This window comes from Mytilus californianus, unplaced genomic scaffold (assembly GCF_021869535.1).
Source record: "Mytilus californianus isolate M0D057914Y unplaced genomic scaffold, xbMytCali1.0.p SCAF_1, whole genome shotgun sequence".
NCBI lineage: Eukaryota > Metazoa > Mollusca > Bivalvia > Mytilida > Mytilidae > Mytilus > Mytilus californianus.
The window spans coordinates 129,511,697-129,528,120 of NW_026262581.1; the positions used below are offsets into that span (position 1 = coordinate 129,511,697).

The 16,424-nt window shown below is 33.1% G+C and overlaps 2 protein-coding genes across 6 annotated transcripts in view; both read right to left on the reverse strand.

The window, feature by feature from the left end:
• Positions 1-16,424, reverse strand: part of LOC127713229 (structural maintenance of chromosomes protein 6-like) — a 396,756-nt gene that overhangs the window by 33,555 nt on the left and 346,777 nt on the right. The window lies entirely within an intron of this gene.
• Positions 3,723-16,424, reverse strand: part of LOC127713415 (uncharacterized) — a 30,695-nt gene continuing 17,993 nt past the window's right edge. For all 5 annotated transcript variants that reach the window (XM_052219782.1, XM_052219786.1, XM_052219784.1 and 2 more), the window contains 8 exons: positions 16,180-16,244; positions 11,924-12,095; positions 11,306-11,448; positions 11,023-11,100; positions 9,172-9,272; positions 6,225-6,372; positions 4,695-4,753; positions 3,723-3,970 (listed from right to left, as the gene is read on the reverse strand). In XM_052219782.1, the coding sequence (XP_052075742.1) occupies positions 3,835-3,970; positions 4,695-4,753; positions 6,225-6,372; positions 9,172-9,272; positions 11,023-11,100; positions 11,306-11,448; positions 11,924-12,095; positions 16,180-16,244 (902 nt within the window). In that variant the 3' untranslated portion in view covers positions 3,723-3,834. The remainder of the gene's footprint in view (positions 3,971-4,694; positions 4,754-6,224; positions 6,373-9,171; positions 9,273-11,022; positions 11,101-11,305; positions 11,449-11,923; positions 12,096-16,179; positions 16,245-16,424) is intronic.

The following is a 16,424-nucleotide window of genomic DNA, read 5'->3' on the forward strand; positions in this document are numbered from 1 at the left end:
TTAGGGGCCAAAAACAAGCATTTTTGTAGTTTCCAGACAATAATTTGTGTGTTTTTAAGTGTATGGATCTCTCTGAAATTGTACCACAAGGTTCCATATCACAAAGGGAAGGCTGGGATTGAGTTTGGGGTTAATTGCCCCAAACTTTCAGGAATTAAGGGCAAAAAAGGTGCAAAAAAAAACAAGCATTTTTCTAGTTTCCAGACAATAACTTGTGTTTAAGTGTATGGATCTCTCTTAAATTGTACTACAAGGTTCCATACCATAAAGGGAAGGCTGGGATTGAGTTTGGAGGTAATTACTCAAAAAGGGGGGTGGGGCATTCAAAAAGTTAGGGGGAATTTTTTTTTTTTGGGGGGGGGTCATTTTTTTTCTTCAAAATTTTAGAAATAGCAAGGAATCTTCAATTGCACAGTATAGCGCAATAGCACAGTATTGCGCAATAGCAAGAAATCTTCAATTGCACAGTATTGCGCAATAGCAAGAAATCTTCAACTGCACAGTATTGCACAATAGCAAGAAATCTTCAATTGCACAGTATTGCGCAATAGCAAGAAATCGGAGCATTTTATTACTACAGGTATCACTAACATTATCAAAATCCATGAAAAATCAACCTGTCAAAAGGACATGTACACCTTACAAATGCTCCATTCAACAAATATAGTTGACCTATTTCTTATATCTAAGAAACTGACAACCAAGAAGAAACTTAATATTGATCACAAATTCAGGAAATGAGGTCAAGGTCAGATGATCACTGCCTGACAGGCATTTATACCTTACAATGATTCTCTATGCCAAATATCACTGGTAATAATTAAGAATAAAATGCTCTGCTTGATACGACCGCAAAGGTCGAACCCTGAACAGTTGGGGCAAGTATGGACACAACATTCAAGCTTGATACAGCACTGAATTTGTATTGTGATTAAATATTTGATAAGCATAGTTTTCTGACACACAATGAATGTGGTCTTAGAACTAAAAAAATTCAAACCATATCATTATTATTTGCTTTTATATATAAATCAGAAATAACCAATTTAAAATGGAAAATTTTAAAGAAAAAAAAAGGAAAAAAAGGAAAAAAAATCCCTCCCCCAAATTTTTTGAACCCCTTTATGATTCATCACCCCCAAACTCAATCCCAGCCTTCCCTTTGTGGTATGGTTCCTCGCAGTACAGTTTCAGAGAGATCCATACACTTGAACACAAGTTATTGTCTAGAAACTAGAAAAAGGCTTGTATTTAGGCCCTTTTTTGGTCCCAAATTCCTAAACGTTTAGGGCAATTTCCCCAAACTCAAACCCAGCTTTCCCTTTGTGATATGGAACCTTGAAGTACAATTTCATAAAGATCCATACACTTACACACAAGTTATTGTCCTGAAACTAGAAAAATGCTTGTTTTTTTGCCACTTTTGGCCCCTAATTCCTAAAATTTTGAGGCAATTACCCCCAAAATCAATCCCAGCCTTCCCTTTGTGGTATGGTACCTTGCAGTACAATTTCAGAGAGATCCTTACACTTGAACACAAGTTATTGTCTGGAAACTAGAAAAATGCTTATTTTTGGCCCCTTATTCCTAAACGTTTTGGGCATTTACCCCCAAACTCAATTCCAGCTTTCCCTTTGAGATATGGAACCTTGTAGTACAATTTCAGAAAGATCCATACACTTACACACAAGTTATTGTCATGAAACTAGAAAAATGCTTGTTTTTTGCCCCTTTTTTGGCCCCTAATTCCTAAAATTTTGAGGCAATTACCCCCAAAATCAATCCCAGCATTCTCTTTGTGATATGGAACCTTGTGGTACAATGTCAGAGAGATCCATACACTAACACACAAGTTATGTCTGGAAGTTACAAAAATGCTTATTTTTGGCCCCTAATTCCTTAACTGTTGGTACCATAACCCCCAAAATCAATCCCAACCTTCCTTTTGTGGTATTGAACCTTATGGTAAAATTTCATAGAGATCCATTCACTTAAACTAAAGTTAGAGTGCGAAAACCAATGTGTCTTCGGACGATGACGACGACAACGCCAACGTCATACCAATATACGACCACAAATTTTTTTTGCGGTTGTATAAAAACTTGATTTTTTTTTCCAATCAGCCTCTGAGCCATGAAATTGAGGTCAAGAACAATTGATATATGCCAGACATAAAATTTAGAACATAAGGAATCTGTATACTAAATATGAAGTATCCAGGTCTTCTACCTTCTGAAATATAAAGCATTGTACAAATTGTTAACACTGTTGGGGATTAGAATCCCTGTCTCACATTCTATGACACAAGACAAAAATGATATGGAAGTTTAGGTTGACATGTAGGTGTATTTTTTAGGATTTTTTTTTATATCAAATACAGGAAAAGATAAACAGATGAATTATCAAATTCTAAATAAATTATATATGATATATCTGTAGAATTACTGGTATATATATCATTACCACAATTATACAATTTTAACTAATACTTAGTGTTGGTCAGTAGAATTGAAGTGTGTCATAAGATAATGCTAATCTCCCAAGATGAACTTGTGTTGTGAAATGCATCTATGTTTACATCAATCTCATTTGCTCAAAATTTTCAAGGAAGCAAATGCCTGCAACACTTATACATGACTTAAATAACAAGAACGAAGAATAAAAGTGTGGAAAGCTGATTTGCCGGAATGACAGATGGACAGACGGACAGATGGACAGACGGACAGACGGACGGAGTGCAAACCTAAAGTCCCCTTCGACTTCGTCGGTAGGGGACTAATAACAAGCTAGGATTTGATAAGAAGGACATGTGATCATCATGGATAAAAACATTTTGGCAGTGTGTTCCTTGGAATTTCAAGAAAATGGTTAAAATGATTCTGCTCAATGGCTGATATCCTTTTTTTGAATGAATTCCTACAAAATGTATTTGCATTCAACATAATAACATTTGGGTCATGTTAAATAAAGGTCAGATGAAAAGGCTACATGAGATTAAACTTTGCTGAGGGTAGTGATGGTAAAGATAAAGAAGCCTCTGTGTATGTGCTTAGTTTATTTCTATGTATGTGCTTGGTGCTCCATCAATGATTCCTTCCTTCTAGGTTTCAATTTGAAGGAATGTACCCCTTAATAAGACACATACAAATTTTGTCCCAAGATTAAGACAGATTAAACTATCTCACCTGGAATCTTCTGATGACCTGATGTTGTGTCCTTTTAACTTCACCAGGACACATATTACACAAATTAACAAAACTATGGGTAGACCAGTCAAGCTTTTTTTTTTGTAGTCCTTTGTGGCAGAACATTTTTCCAACAAGTTAAAAACCAATGACATATGGATTTTATATTTTACTTGTTTTCTGTATTATAAAGTAGCATTTTTCAGTAAATATCAATTGGAACTAAAAACTATTTGCAAATGACCTTGAAAATTGAGTGATTCTAAAATATTTTAATGGGTTGTACCCCTTGAAGACATCCAGAAAAATGACAAAACTAAAAAATAATGGTATAGAGGAACTGTTCAAATATTATTCTATTTGGAATTTGATTCTTTTCTTCTAAAAAATAAATGAAACAGTTTCCTCTACCTAACAAACAACCAGTTATCTGTAATATTGACTGTATTTCTTGGTCTTTGTAATCATTTCTGATTTTTTTTTCTCTATTTATTTCACTTTTTGCCATTTGATATTGAAATGGAAGGAATATAAGTCTTTGTATTTATTCATTTTTTATTTACAAACTTAACAATAATATTGCACATTGTATCAGTCAAATATGAATCCATGTACTTATATTTTGTACAGTTTTATCTATGTCCATATATCATGATTTCGGTGTGTAGTACTTTAACAATGATGATCGTACAGCATGCATTGGAATATCACATGATGAGTTTACAAAAACATCTTTGGCACTAGTAGCATCTTTTGGCAATAAAAACGATGAAATTTGTGTGAAACTGAAAAAAAGGAAACATGGTCATTTTGGCAACTAATAAAAACAAGATAATTTTTAATAAATATAAAAATGTAAAAAACACTTAGTAACGTTTTATCAAAAGATGTAAAGTTTGTGACAACCTGTTAAAATTATTCTCACAATGACATTTTAGGCTGGTTCTTACATTATCATGTGTAAACCCCCATCCTCTTATCCACAAACAACAAATGGAAAGGCTTCATCAAAATGCATTTATTAATTCCAGCTGTATATCTTTTCATTAAGATTTAGATTTTACTCAACAGAATATTGAAAACTTAGTGGCAGATCTAGGATTTCCAAAGAAGGCATGGGATAGATAAGGGACACAAATCTGAAAAATATACAAATCTTATGCCATAACATAACAGGGGCCAGTCTCCTACATTCAAACAGTCAGGAATGGCAATATGATCTTTTCTGGACCCTTGCTCCTAACTGCTGGTCTAAAACATTTTAAATATATAAATTTGAAAGGATATCCATTGGATGAATATGGCCAAATTTCTGCTAAGTTGATTCAGTATTATCAGAGATAGTCTCAATAAAACATCATTCAGGATAGACAATGAAAAACATAGAAGAAATGAAGGTGCCACATTAAACTGATCCTTATGCCAAAGTGAGTTAACAATATTAGCATAAAATTATTCTTCAACATGCAATTTAAATAAATACGAACAAAGCAAGAAATAAAACCTTACCAAGAATTTTCTGGTGACTCTAAGAACATTTCTTCTGCATATTCTGATAACACTTCTTTCTGTAAATATCAATAGTAGAATTTAATCATTGTCTTATCCAAAAATATTTTGCATCAAAAGACAAACGAAATTAAATCTCCATCTTACCATAATCTTCAGTTATACTGAACACTGGTACTAACAAATCCATGAAAACTGGTACTCACAAATCCATGGAAACTGGTATAACAACAAATCCATCAATAATCAATAATGTATACATCAAAATGAAGTCTGTGATCCTTTTCTTCATCTGGAAACAACTTATCAACTTAAAAAAATCAATGGACTGAACTTTGGAGGAATGAGGTTCTAAATAATGTACATCCTATACATATGTGGTTCTATTTTCAGATCTTTTATTCAATCATATTTTAGAAAATGAAACAGTACATGTACTATTTTTTTTCAGTTATCCTAGTTTATCCTAGTTATATGCACAAAAAAAAAAAGAATTCCCCTTTCAATAGACAAACGCCTTTAACATCATAATCTTCAGAACAAAATATGAGGATGCAACTAGAAAGGGCGGAGATATGATAAGGGCCACTGAATATCTGACTCCTGAAATTCCAAACAAAAAAAAATCTTCAATTCTTAGTTCTATTGATAAATGTATATGATGACACAATTTGTACACTTTAGAATAGAAATTCTTGTTGTAATGGTACTATAATGTCATAAACGTAATGAATTTGACATATTTGACCTAAAATGACTATTTTTTGAGAAAATTAGATATATACCAAGGCTTTACCCAAATAGTCACATAAGCCACATTAACATCTTTCTACAAGACATCTTGCACTAAAATGTATTTTTTATAAGGCCTTGGCTCATATCTAAAACATAATGACAACTTCTCAAAATAAGGTTATTTTGGAAGTTTTTCATGTAGTATAAAAAGTCCCAAGTCTTTTAGCACATATGTTAGGCACAATTATAAATACAAATACTGATCTATATCTGATTATGCCTTTTGGACATCTGAAGGATATTATTCAGAGATAAAAAAAATTTATCTTTTAAGTCAAGGGGCCAAAAATTGCCTTGTCATACCTTCTCTGATAGTTACATTTATTTCAGATAATGTGAAATGCTGAAGTAATGGTACCAGTTCCAAAATCAATTCAATTTTATGAAAAATATTTATAATGGTACTAGAATTTTTTTAAGAAGTGTTGCTATGTATAATTGCCTATAAATAATGTAAATATCAACGAAAAAACACACAGCTAAATGACACAATAATCCTGATGATCCCTACTATCCTGTGACATAGTCCCTTCGCTACTTACTTGTAACTTGTCCAATACCTACTAACCTGCAGTTCAATCCTAACCCATGTTATCTTGTGAAATAAACTTGGCTACTTATAACTTATGACACCGCCCATTGCCTACTATCTTGTGATATAGCTATGATCCTTACTATCCTGTGACATAACCCTGATACATACTAACTAGTGACAGAGCATTAAACCATACTAACCTGTGACATAGCCCTGAACAATGTGAGGTAGAGATTGCCATACAATGTTTGATTTTCTTTATATTTCTTGATAAGCTCTATAGAATCCTTCCAGTGACCATGATCAATGAACATCTTCAATGCAGTGTTCTCACAATGGGATTTCTCACTAAAATTCATAAAACAAATCTACTCATTGGGCAATGGATGGTGGTATGATAATTAATAAAGCCAACAAATTTTATGGTTAACTCTAACAAGAGTGCACACGCTGAAAAGTCTCACCTGCTTTACTGACCATTGATTTAATGTTGATAGTCCTAAATATAAAGTTTTGCTAAAAGTATCACATAAACTTAACATGATCCAAGAAAATGAGGTCAAGGTCAGATAAACCAAGCCAGAAATACATGTACACCTTACAATCATTCCATACACTAAATATAGTTAACCTATTGCTTCTAGTATACAATAAAATGCTTCGCTGAGCCCAGCCTTATACGACCGCAGTGGTCGAACCCTGAACAGTTGGGGCAAATTTGGACACAATATTCAAGCTTGATACTATCTGAATTTGGATTGTGACCAAATTTTTGACATTATATAGGTTTCTGACACAAAATAAATGTGGTCAAAGATCTTACAAATCTAATGCGCAATACTGTGCAATTGAAAAGATTTCTTCTTGAAACTTTTCAAAAATTTAAAATATGAACCCTTTTAAAAAAAAATTGGAAACCCTCCCTTCCCCCAAACTTTTTGAATCCCCCTTTTAGCATTAACCATCAAACTCAATTGCAGTCTTTCCTTTGTAGTATGGAACCTTGTAGTACAATTTTAGAGAGATCCATACACTTAATCACAAGTTACTGTCTGGAAACTAGAAAAATGCTTTTTTTTAACCATAAAAGCCCATTTAAATACATCATAAAAGTATTAAAATAGAAAATGACATCATAGTCATGGCTAAAATTAAAAAACCTTCATCAGCAACTTTTAATAGTAATATCTAAAAATAAAATTCCTTCATCAGCATTTAAAAGTAACTTCTAAAAATAAATTGACAGCTAGGACTTTGCAACCATAAAAACCCATTTAAATACATCATAAAAGTATTAAAATAGAAAATGACATCATAATTATGCCTAAAATTAAAACACTTTCATCAGCAACATTAAATAGTAATATTTAAAAATAAAATTCCTTCACATACATAATCATGGCTATAATTAAATAACCTTTATTAAACATTTTTAAAATAGGAACTTCTAAAAATAAATTGACAGCTAATCACCTAAAGACAATACATTTCTTTATAAATAATTTACAAGCAGTGTAAGAGAGGTAATTTGACAATATGTGTTTGAATTACCTCCCTTACGCTGCTTTAAAATTATGTTTGTACTTAAGTAATTGTCCATTAACCTGGAAACCCTTGTTTTTCCCCCTTTTTTGCCCCTAATTCATAAACAGTTTGAGCCATAACCCCCCAAAGCAAATTCTTACCATCCCTTTGTGATATGGTAACTTGTGGTATAATTTCAGAGAAATCCATACACCATTTCACAAGTTATAGTCTGGAAACTAGAAAAATGCTTATTTGTGCCCCATTTTGGCCCCTAATTCCTGAACTGTAAGGACCATAACCCCCATAATCAATCCCAACCTTCCTTTTGTGGTCATAAACCTTATGGTAAAATTTCATAGAAATCCATAAACTTAAACAAAAGTTATTGTCTGGCAACCAATGTGTCTTCGGACGACGACGACGTGATACCAATATAATCAGTATAAAAAAACAGACCAAACCATGAAAACTTTATATTGACCAATGAACCATGAAAATGAGGTCAAGGTCAGATGACATGTACATCTTACAATCATTTCATCGTTCAAATATAGTTGACCTATTGAATATAGTATCTAAGAAACAAACTAAAACAGGAAAAATTAACATTGACCAATGAACCATGAAAATGAGGTCAAGGTCATATGATACCTGCCAGACAGACATATACTCCTTACAATCATTCCATACACCAAATATAGTTGACCTATTGTTTATAGTTTAAAAAAACAGACCAAAACACAAAAACTTAACATAGAGCAATGAACCGTGAAAATGAGGTCATGGTCAAATAAAACCTGCCAGACTGACATGTACATTGTAAAATATTTCCATACACCAAATATAGTTGACCTATTGCATATAGTATTAGAAAAACAGACCAAAACACAAAAACTTAACTTTGACCACTGAACCATGAAAATGAGGTCAAGGTCAGATGACACCTGCCAGTTGGACATGTAAACCATACAATCATTCCATATACCTAATATAGTAGACCTATTGCTTATAGTATCTGAGATATGGACTTGACTACGAAAACTTAACCTTGTTCACTGATCCATGAAATGAGGTCCAGGTCAAGTGAAAACTGTCTGACAGGCATAAGGACCTTGCAAGGTACGCACATACCAAATAGAGTTAACATTTTACTCATAATAAGAGAGAAATTAACATTACAAAAAATCTTACTTTTTTTCAAGTAGTCACTGAACCATGAAAATGAGGTCAAGGACAATGGACATATGACAGACTGAAACTTCATAACATAAGGCATCTATATACAAAGTATGAAGCATCCATGTCTTCTACCTTCTGAAATATTAAGCTTTTAAGAAATTAGATAAAGCCGTCACTGGATCACTATCCTTATGTCGAGCTTTCTGCAGCAGGTCGCAGACTCGACAAAAACTAGTATCTTCATCAGAGAAAATGGAGTAAAATACTTATACATAATAAACATAAAATTCTGCATGAAATAAACATCATAGAAAACTTATTTAATGTATTGTAGAAATAAAAGTAAATGTTGTTTTTTTCTCTAAGTATAAATGATCAACAGTTATCTAAATTGCATTTTCTTTTTCTTAAAGATGGCAAAAGAAGCATCTGAAATTTTACCTTGCCATCAACAGCTCTACATAAGCATTTACTGCCTTCTCAGGATTCTCTGAATCTTTAGGTGATGGTAAACAGTCCAAAGCTCTATCATAGTACTGAAGCTGGAAATAAATATGGTAAAAGTAAACTCAACAAGGTCTTTCACTATGAATTTAAATCAGTTTCGACTTGGTTTCAATACAACTCAGAGATACAATATATCACATGAAAATCATTTGTTTTGTAAGGAGAATTTAAATGATATATAAGGATTATTTCCATGAAGCATAAAAAGTTCATTGTGCATTGTAAGTATGACATAGTGAACAACTACAAAAAAAACAGACAAAAGTGAAGACAAGAGTGCACACACTGAAATGTCTTGCCTGTTTTACTCACCATTGATTTTATGTTGAAAGTCTTAAAGATAAAGGTTTTACTACAAGTAAATGTATCACATAAACTTAACATTTTAAAAGATCCATGACAATGAGGTGAAGGTCAGATAAAAACTGTCACACAGACATGTACATCGTACAATTATTCCATACACCAAACATAGTTGACCCATTGCTTATGGTAATTGAAAAAAAGACCAAAACACAAAAACTTAATGTTAACCAATGAACCATGGAAATCAGGTCAAGGTCAGATGATACTGGTTAGACAGACATGTACACCTTACAATCATTCCATTCACCAATTATAGTTGACCTATTGCTATTAGTATTTGAAAAACAGATCAAAACACAAAAACTTAACATTGACCAATGAACCATGAAAATGAGGTCATGGTCAGATGACATCAGCTAGACAGACATGTACACCTTACAATCATTCCATTCACCAAATATAGTTAACCTATTGCTTATAGTACTTGAATAAATTGCTTCGCCGAGCGCAGCTGGATATGACTGCAGAGGTCCAACCCTGAACAGTTGGGGCAAAAATGGACACAATATTCGCGCTTGATACAGGTCTGAATTTGGATTGTAATTAAATATTTGACACATAATAGGTTTCTGACACAGAATAACTGTAGTCAAAGAACTTAGAATTCGTTATTATGATTTGAATTTATATTCAATTTTTTGCTTTTGTGCAATACACTTTGCTGTTGCGAATTGACCCCCCTCCCCCCACAAAAAAAATAATTCCCCCCCCCTTTTTTTTGCTTTTGTGCAATACACTATGCTGTTGCGTATTGACCATAAATGAGGTCAAGGTCAGATGAAACCTGCCAGTTTGACATGTACCCCTTACAATCATTCCATACACCACATATAGTTGACCTGCTGCTTGTAGTATCTGAGAAAGGGACCTAATCATGTAACTTTAACCTTGATCACTGATCCATGAATTGAGGTCGAGGTCAGGTTAACCCTGTCTGATGGACATGTAGACATTGCAAGGAACCCATATACCAAATATAGTTATCCTAATACTCATAATAAGTGAGAAATTCACATGACAAAAAAACTAATTTTTTTTCAGGCAGTCACTGAATCATGAAGATGAGGTCAAGGACAATGGGCATATGACAGACGGAAACTTCGTAACATAAGGTATCTGCATACAAGGTATGAAGCATCCAGGTCTTCTACCTTCTGAAATATAAAGCTTTATACAAATTAGTTTACGCCACCGCCGGATAGTAATGCCTATGTCTCGCATACTGCGACTTTCGTTGCAGGCAGGACAAAAAACCAAAGAATGAACAAACATAAAGAACTCAAACCTCTGCAAAGGCTCTTATACTTTTAGTGGAGGGATACACAAAATACGTATAAGCATATAAAAATAAATTTAATGAAAGCTGAAAAAATTGTAAACATGGGTTTTAGGTAAACTATAACAAATACTCCCTCTTACAGCTTGTCTTTTCCTTATAAATGCTGACACACCAACTTTCTGATTGTTTATCATCTGACACAGTTTTACAAACTGGACCTAAAATAATGTAAACTTTCAATAGTGAAAAACAATGCAAACAGGGTTATCATTAAACAAGGTTCTAAATGAACAAAATATATGAAATCATAAAAAAAATCTTTTAAACAAATTTTTTTTTTAAATCTACATTTTTATCAAAGTTTGCAATGGCAATGAATTAAGTAATTTTGCATATAGAACTCCTAATTATCACAAAACTTACTAATTTTTGTGGTTGAATGAGTAACATCAAACGGCACAAATGTTCAAACAATGGAACAGCCACATCACTGCTAACAGGACTAACTGTGTTCTCATTGGCCAATATACACTGCCATCTCTGTATCTGTGATGTACTGATGTCATCTGTTAATTTATATATCATCAAGCTATATATTCAAAACTAATACAATACTAGTAATATGCATTAAATTAATAGGGATTTAAAAATTTAACCACGGGATAAGCTTTATTTTTGTAAATTTTGACCTTGTTGTGGTGTTGTGACAAACAACTGCGAGAGCTAACCATAGCCAATTTTTAAATAACCATGTGCTGCCATATCCTAATGCATACATTCATGCATTCGTATGGGAAAAGTTTATTTATTGATACACTGTACTGGTACAAATGAAAAACATTCTCCCTAAAAAATAATTTGTGAACCAAAAGGGATAACACAATATAAATCTTTTCTGCTTATTATCTCCCTTTCATTCTCAAAGCATAACTTGAAGTTTGATGAAAACAAAAACTTTCATGACATTAGTAGAAGAGCAAAGTAACATTACTAAAATATATAACATTGCACTATTTTAATTCTAACCATCTTCCTACATACCATGAGTTTCAAAGTCCATTAAAGTATTGAGAACTTTGAGGACTTGCTGTGGGTAGATATTAGAGAGAATAAGTAGCCAGGATTGTCTGGCAGACATTGGCGTCATCGTCTGAGGTGATATTGTGTGAAGTACTTCATCTTCTACACCTCTACAGGATAGTTCTGGTAAATTCTGAAAACACATAATTTATTAAAAATATCTACCAGAGAAATAGATAGATACAGGACCACACTAAATAATATACAGGAAAGTATCAACTAGTGAATCTAAAGAGCCTGTATTGCTCACATGAATATATTGCATTAACAACAATGATAGTGTCTTGAACAATGGACAATTTTAAGTATTAAATAGTTCTTGATAAACAATTGAAGTAGTAGTTTTTAAACAGCAATTAACTAAAACTGTTCACTAGCTGGACTTATACCCCCTGCAATGACAAGGCTGGTTCTGAACAGGGTCGATATTCTATAAAGTGAAAGGGGATAATTCTGGATAAACAAAACATGGTAACATTTGCATATCATGATCTTTTATTCCAGTGGGAAATCTAGTGACAAAATATTAACTCCCCTAAAAACACTGAAAACTAGATCTTTTCAATGTTTGTCCCATTTTAGCAAGGACACTATCAAATATAAATTCACAGGAAAACGTTCTTGTAAATAGTAAAATTAGAAATAAGTTGAAATAAAAACAAAACTTCCATTTAATGTTATCATTTCCCTCCTTAAATAGCAAACGAAGAGTACAGCAGGTTATAAGAGCTTCATGTAAAATTGGTATAAAATGTTGCTATGTGAATAAATTCCTGGAGTACCAACTTCAACTTATTTTTCTACTGGCGATATACCTCTCTGGAACATGCTCATTATCAGTATATATATGCAGCTAGATCAGAGAAAGTCAAGGAAAAAATTCAAATCAATTGATATGCAGCAAAGATTAACACTTATAGTTACTAAGCAAATTCAAACAGACCTTATTCCGATGTAAACATTAAATGTAAATAAATCGAGAGTCTGCAAAAACATGTACAAAAATAGAGATGACCTTTTCTTAAAATTGTATTAAACAAGAATGTGTCCATAGTACACGGATGCCCCACTCGCACTATCATTTTCTATGTTCAGTGGACCGTGAAATTGGGGTCAAAACTCTAATTTGGCATTAAAATTAGAAAGATCATATCATAAGGAACATTTGTACTAAGTTTCAAGTTGATTGGACTTCAACTTCATCAACAACTACCTTGACCAAAAACTTTAACCTGAAGCGGGACAGAAAAACGGAGGACGAACGGACAGACGAACGAACAGACGCACAGACCGAAAAACATAATGCCCCTCTACTATCGTTGGTGGGGCATAAAAATAGTTAAAAGATACCTACTTTATAAAGATATTCATTTTTATTTTTTTAACCTGCACAGACAGACTTTGAAATTGTTTTATTCACGAAAAGACAATATTTCTATATTGAATGTTCATGTTACAAGAGCAGACCAGTGTACTCGAAAACTTATATGTGAAAAATAAATATATTTTGGGAAATTGTAACATGCTTAGGACTTTATGGAACCCTCTGAAAATTGGTGACCCCAAAGATCTTTAGATTTTGTAAGTACATGATTTTTTCCAATTTTTTTATCAATATGCAATATGTTGTTGTCTTTGTGTAGCATTATTTTCCTGAGGTTTTAAGACAACCACAGCATACCTCCGGGTATCCATCCTGATTACTCTCTACCAGCCTGTACCGTTAGAAGGTGTTGGTTCACCCGATGCAACCTATTATTTTTTTGTGAACCCCTGCATCTAGACGATCCACCTTTGCCAAACCAGCGTTGTATTTGACAACCACACCGCATTGACAATATCGACCCCTTCCGAGATTGCCGAATTATTCTAGCAAGTCAACAAATGAACTACTACCACTCAAGATCAAAAGAAAACCACCGCAAAACGTACTGAACCGCAGAACCGCACGATTATTGTTGAAATAAACTTGCAACATGGATAGTGTACCACAACCGCAAAATGTAACCAATTCACCACAACTTCCACCATGCCCTACATGTGGGACTACCATATATCTTACAACATTCCCGACGCAATTGGAAGTAGTACCTCTTTCCGAGTGAAGCCTTTTGGAATGGTACGGAATGTCCTGTGAGGTGTTGTCCATTTTGGAAAAGACACTGACAATTCATTATTAACTTTTACTTTCACTTTCATTTTAACGTTGTCAAATCTATTATTGTGACGTTACGTCTTGTTAACCTTTGTAACCCCATATGTACCGCATTTTATGTATTTCAATATTTGTTTTCTATGTTTAAATTGTCCTGAAGACGCGACCGTAAGTGTCGAAACCTGTAGACCATAATAAAGATTTTCCTTGCAGTAATCTACGATGTTGTTGTCTTTGTGTAGCATTAATATGCAACAAAGATTAACATTTTTTAGATTTCAGTTTCACAAGCTTCTAATGCAATTATCTCGATAAATACTGAACATAAAACATCGTGTATTTGCATGTATATTTCTAATAACACAGTTTAACAAATTATTTCTTTAAAATGTACAATTTTTATTTAGAAATAACTTTCGATCAGTATCGTCACCAGCATTGTTTTATTATTGATTTTCTTGACTCTATCATAAGAAGAGTGAATTTTCTTTTGTTTTCGTTCACTGGATATCCCACTGATAATAACTCCTGTTAACATAATAGATCTGCTAGGGGAGGCATTTTATCCTATGAAAGAGTTTGGAATGATCAAGAAAGGTTAAGGCTATTCTGTAATAAAATTGAAACAATTTAAAACTTTAAGTTTGGGAATTGGGTCAGGAGAAATGGAAATTCAGAATTCAATGTTTATGGCAAGATTAATTCAGGAATGGAAACAAATTCATTCATTGAGAATTATTCAAAAGCCAAATTAATTAATTTCTTTGAAAATTACACCTCCTTTTCTTCAAATTATTAGAAAAAGGTTTTTTTACCAGAGATCTTTGCAGTCAGTCTCAATAGCTGGCACCAGATAATTCATTTTAATTTTAAAAGTGTATTTAAATCTATATATCTTTAATACTGGTATTTGATAGGAAACAAAGAATTACCTCCAGTTAAAGACCCACGTAACCCTAAAGTTCCAGGTTACATGATGCCAGGTAAGTGTAGTATCTACAGGTGTATCAACGATATGGTTAAATAATTTTGACAGAATTTAACTTTAACGGTAACTTGTCCAAGCCTTTTTTTCATTACATTGTGTTGTGTCCTGATCAGTTTATACTTCTTGCAACAGAAAGATCACTATTGACCTGGTTGATAACTTAACCCTATAAATAGAACTATTATCACATTTGAATTTCTAGTGTATGAAGAAAATCCAATTGAATTACAACTTTGTTTCCACTGAACGTAGTTCATACCTTTCTGGAGTCTTTGTAGTGTAGTTCTTCTCTAAAATACAATAACTATTTGTACATAACTAAGTACAGATTCCACTCAGTTTGAAGAGGATCAAACAAAGGATACAATGAAAATAAATGGGGAATGTGTTAATGGGACACAGATGATGCTCCCGCTTGCATATCATATAAAGTTATAAAGGGACATAACTGAAGAACAGTAAAAGTGATGCTACTCAAATTTGCATTTTGAGTTTTGTGGTAATAAGTATTGTGTATAAGTTTCATAACATTTGGTAGAGGTAAACTTATGTTGGAGAACAGAAACGAAAAATTCAGCAATTCATTCATTTGTAAACGGGCATAACTCATGAACTATTGAAGTGACACCACCAAAATTCATACTTGATCTGTATTTTGTGGTAATAAGCATTGTGTATAAGTTTCATTAAATTTGGTTGAGGCAAACTAAAGTTAGAGAACGGAAACGAAAAATTCAGCAATTTTTCCATTTGTAAAGGGGCATAACTTATGAACGGTTAAAGTGACGCCACCAATATTCAAACTTGATCTTTGTATTGTGGTAATAAGCATTGTGTATAAGTTTCATAACATTTGGTGGGGGCAAACTAGTTAGAGAACGGAAACCAAATTTGGGACATACGAACAGACGGACGTACGGACGTACGGACCTACAGACGGACAAGGGTAAAAATTAATGTCCCCTCCGCTACGGAGGGGGTATAAAAAGTTGGTCCGAACAGACAGACAGATGACAGGCTATTCCTATATACCCCATAAACTTTGTTTGAGGGGATATAAAGATGTATACTTACAGAATTTTGCTTCAGAAAAGCTTGCTGAAAACCATCCAACTCCCAGTAGTTCTTTAAATAAGGCTCTGTAATGAATAATACATGTAATACTGAATGTAATAAAGTTCTGATGATAAATAAGAACTATAACAGTAAAAGAAAAGGTATTTCAAGTTTATTCAAAGTTAGATCAGTCTGGGAAAATATGCAATATTCATCCTCCTTCTAGGGTTTTGACAAACAATTAACATACCATTCTAATTGTT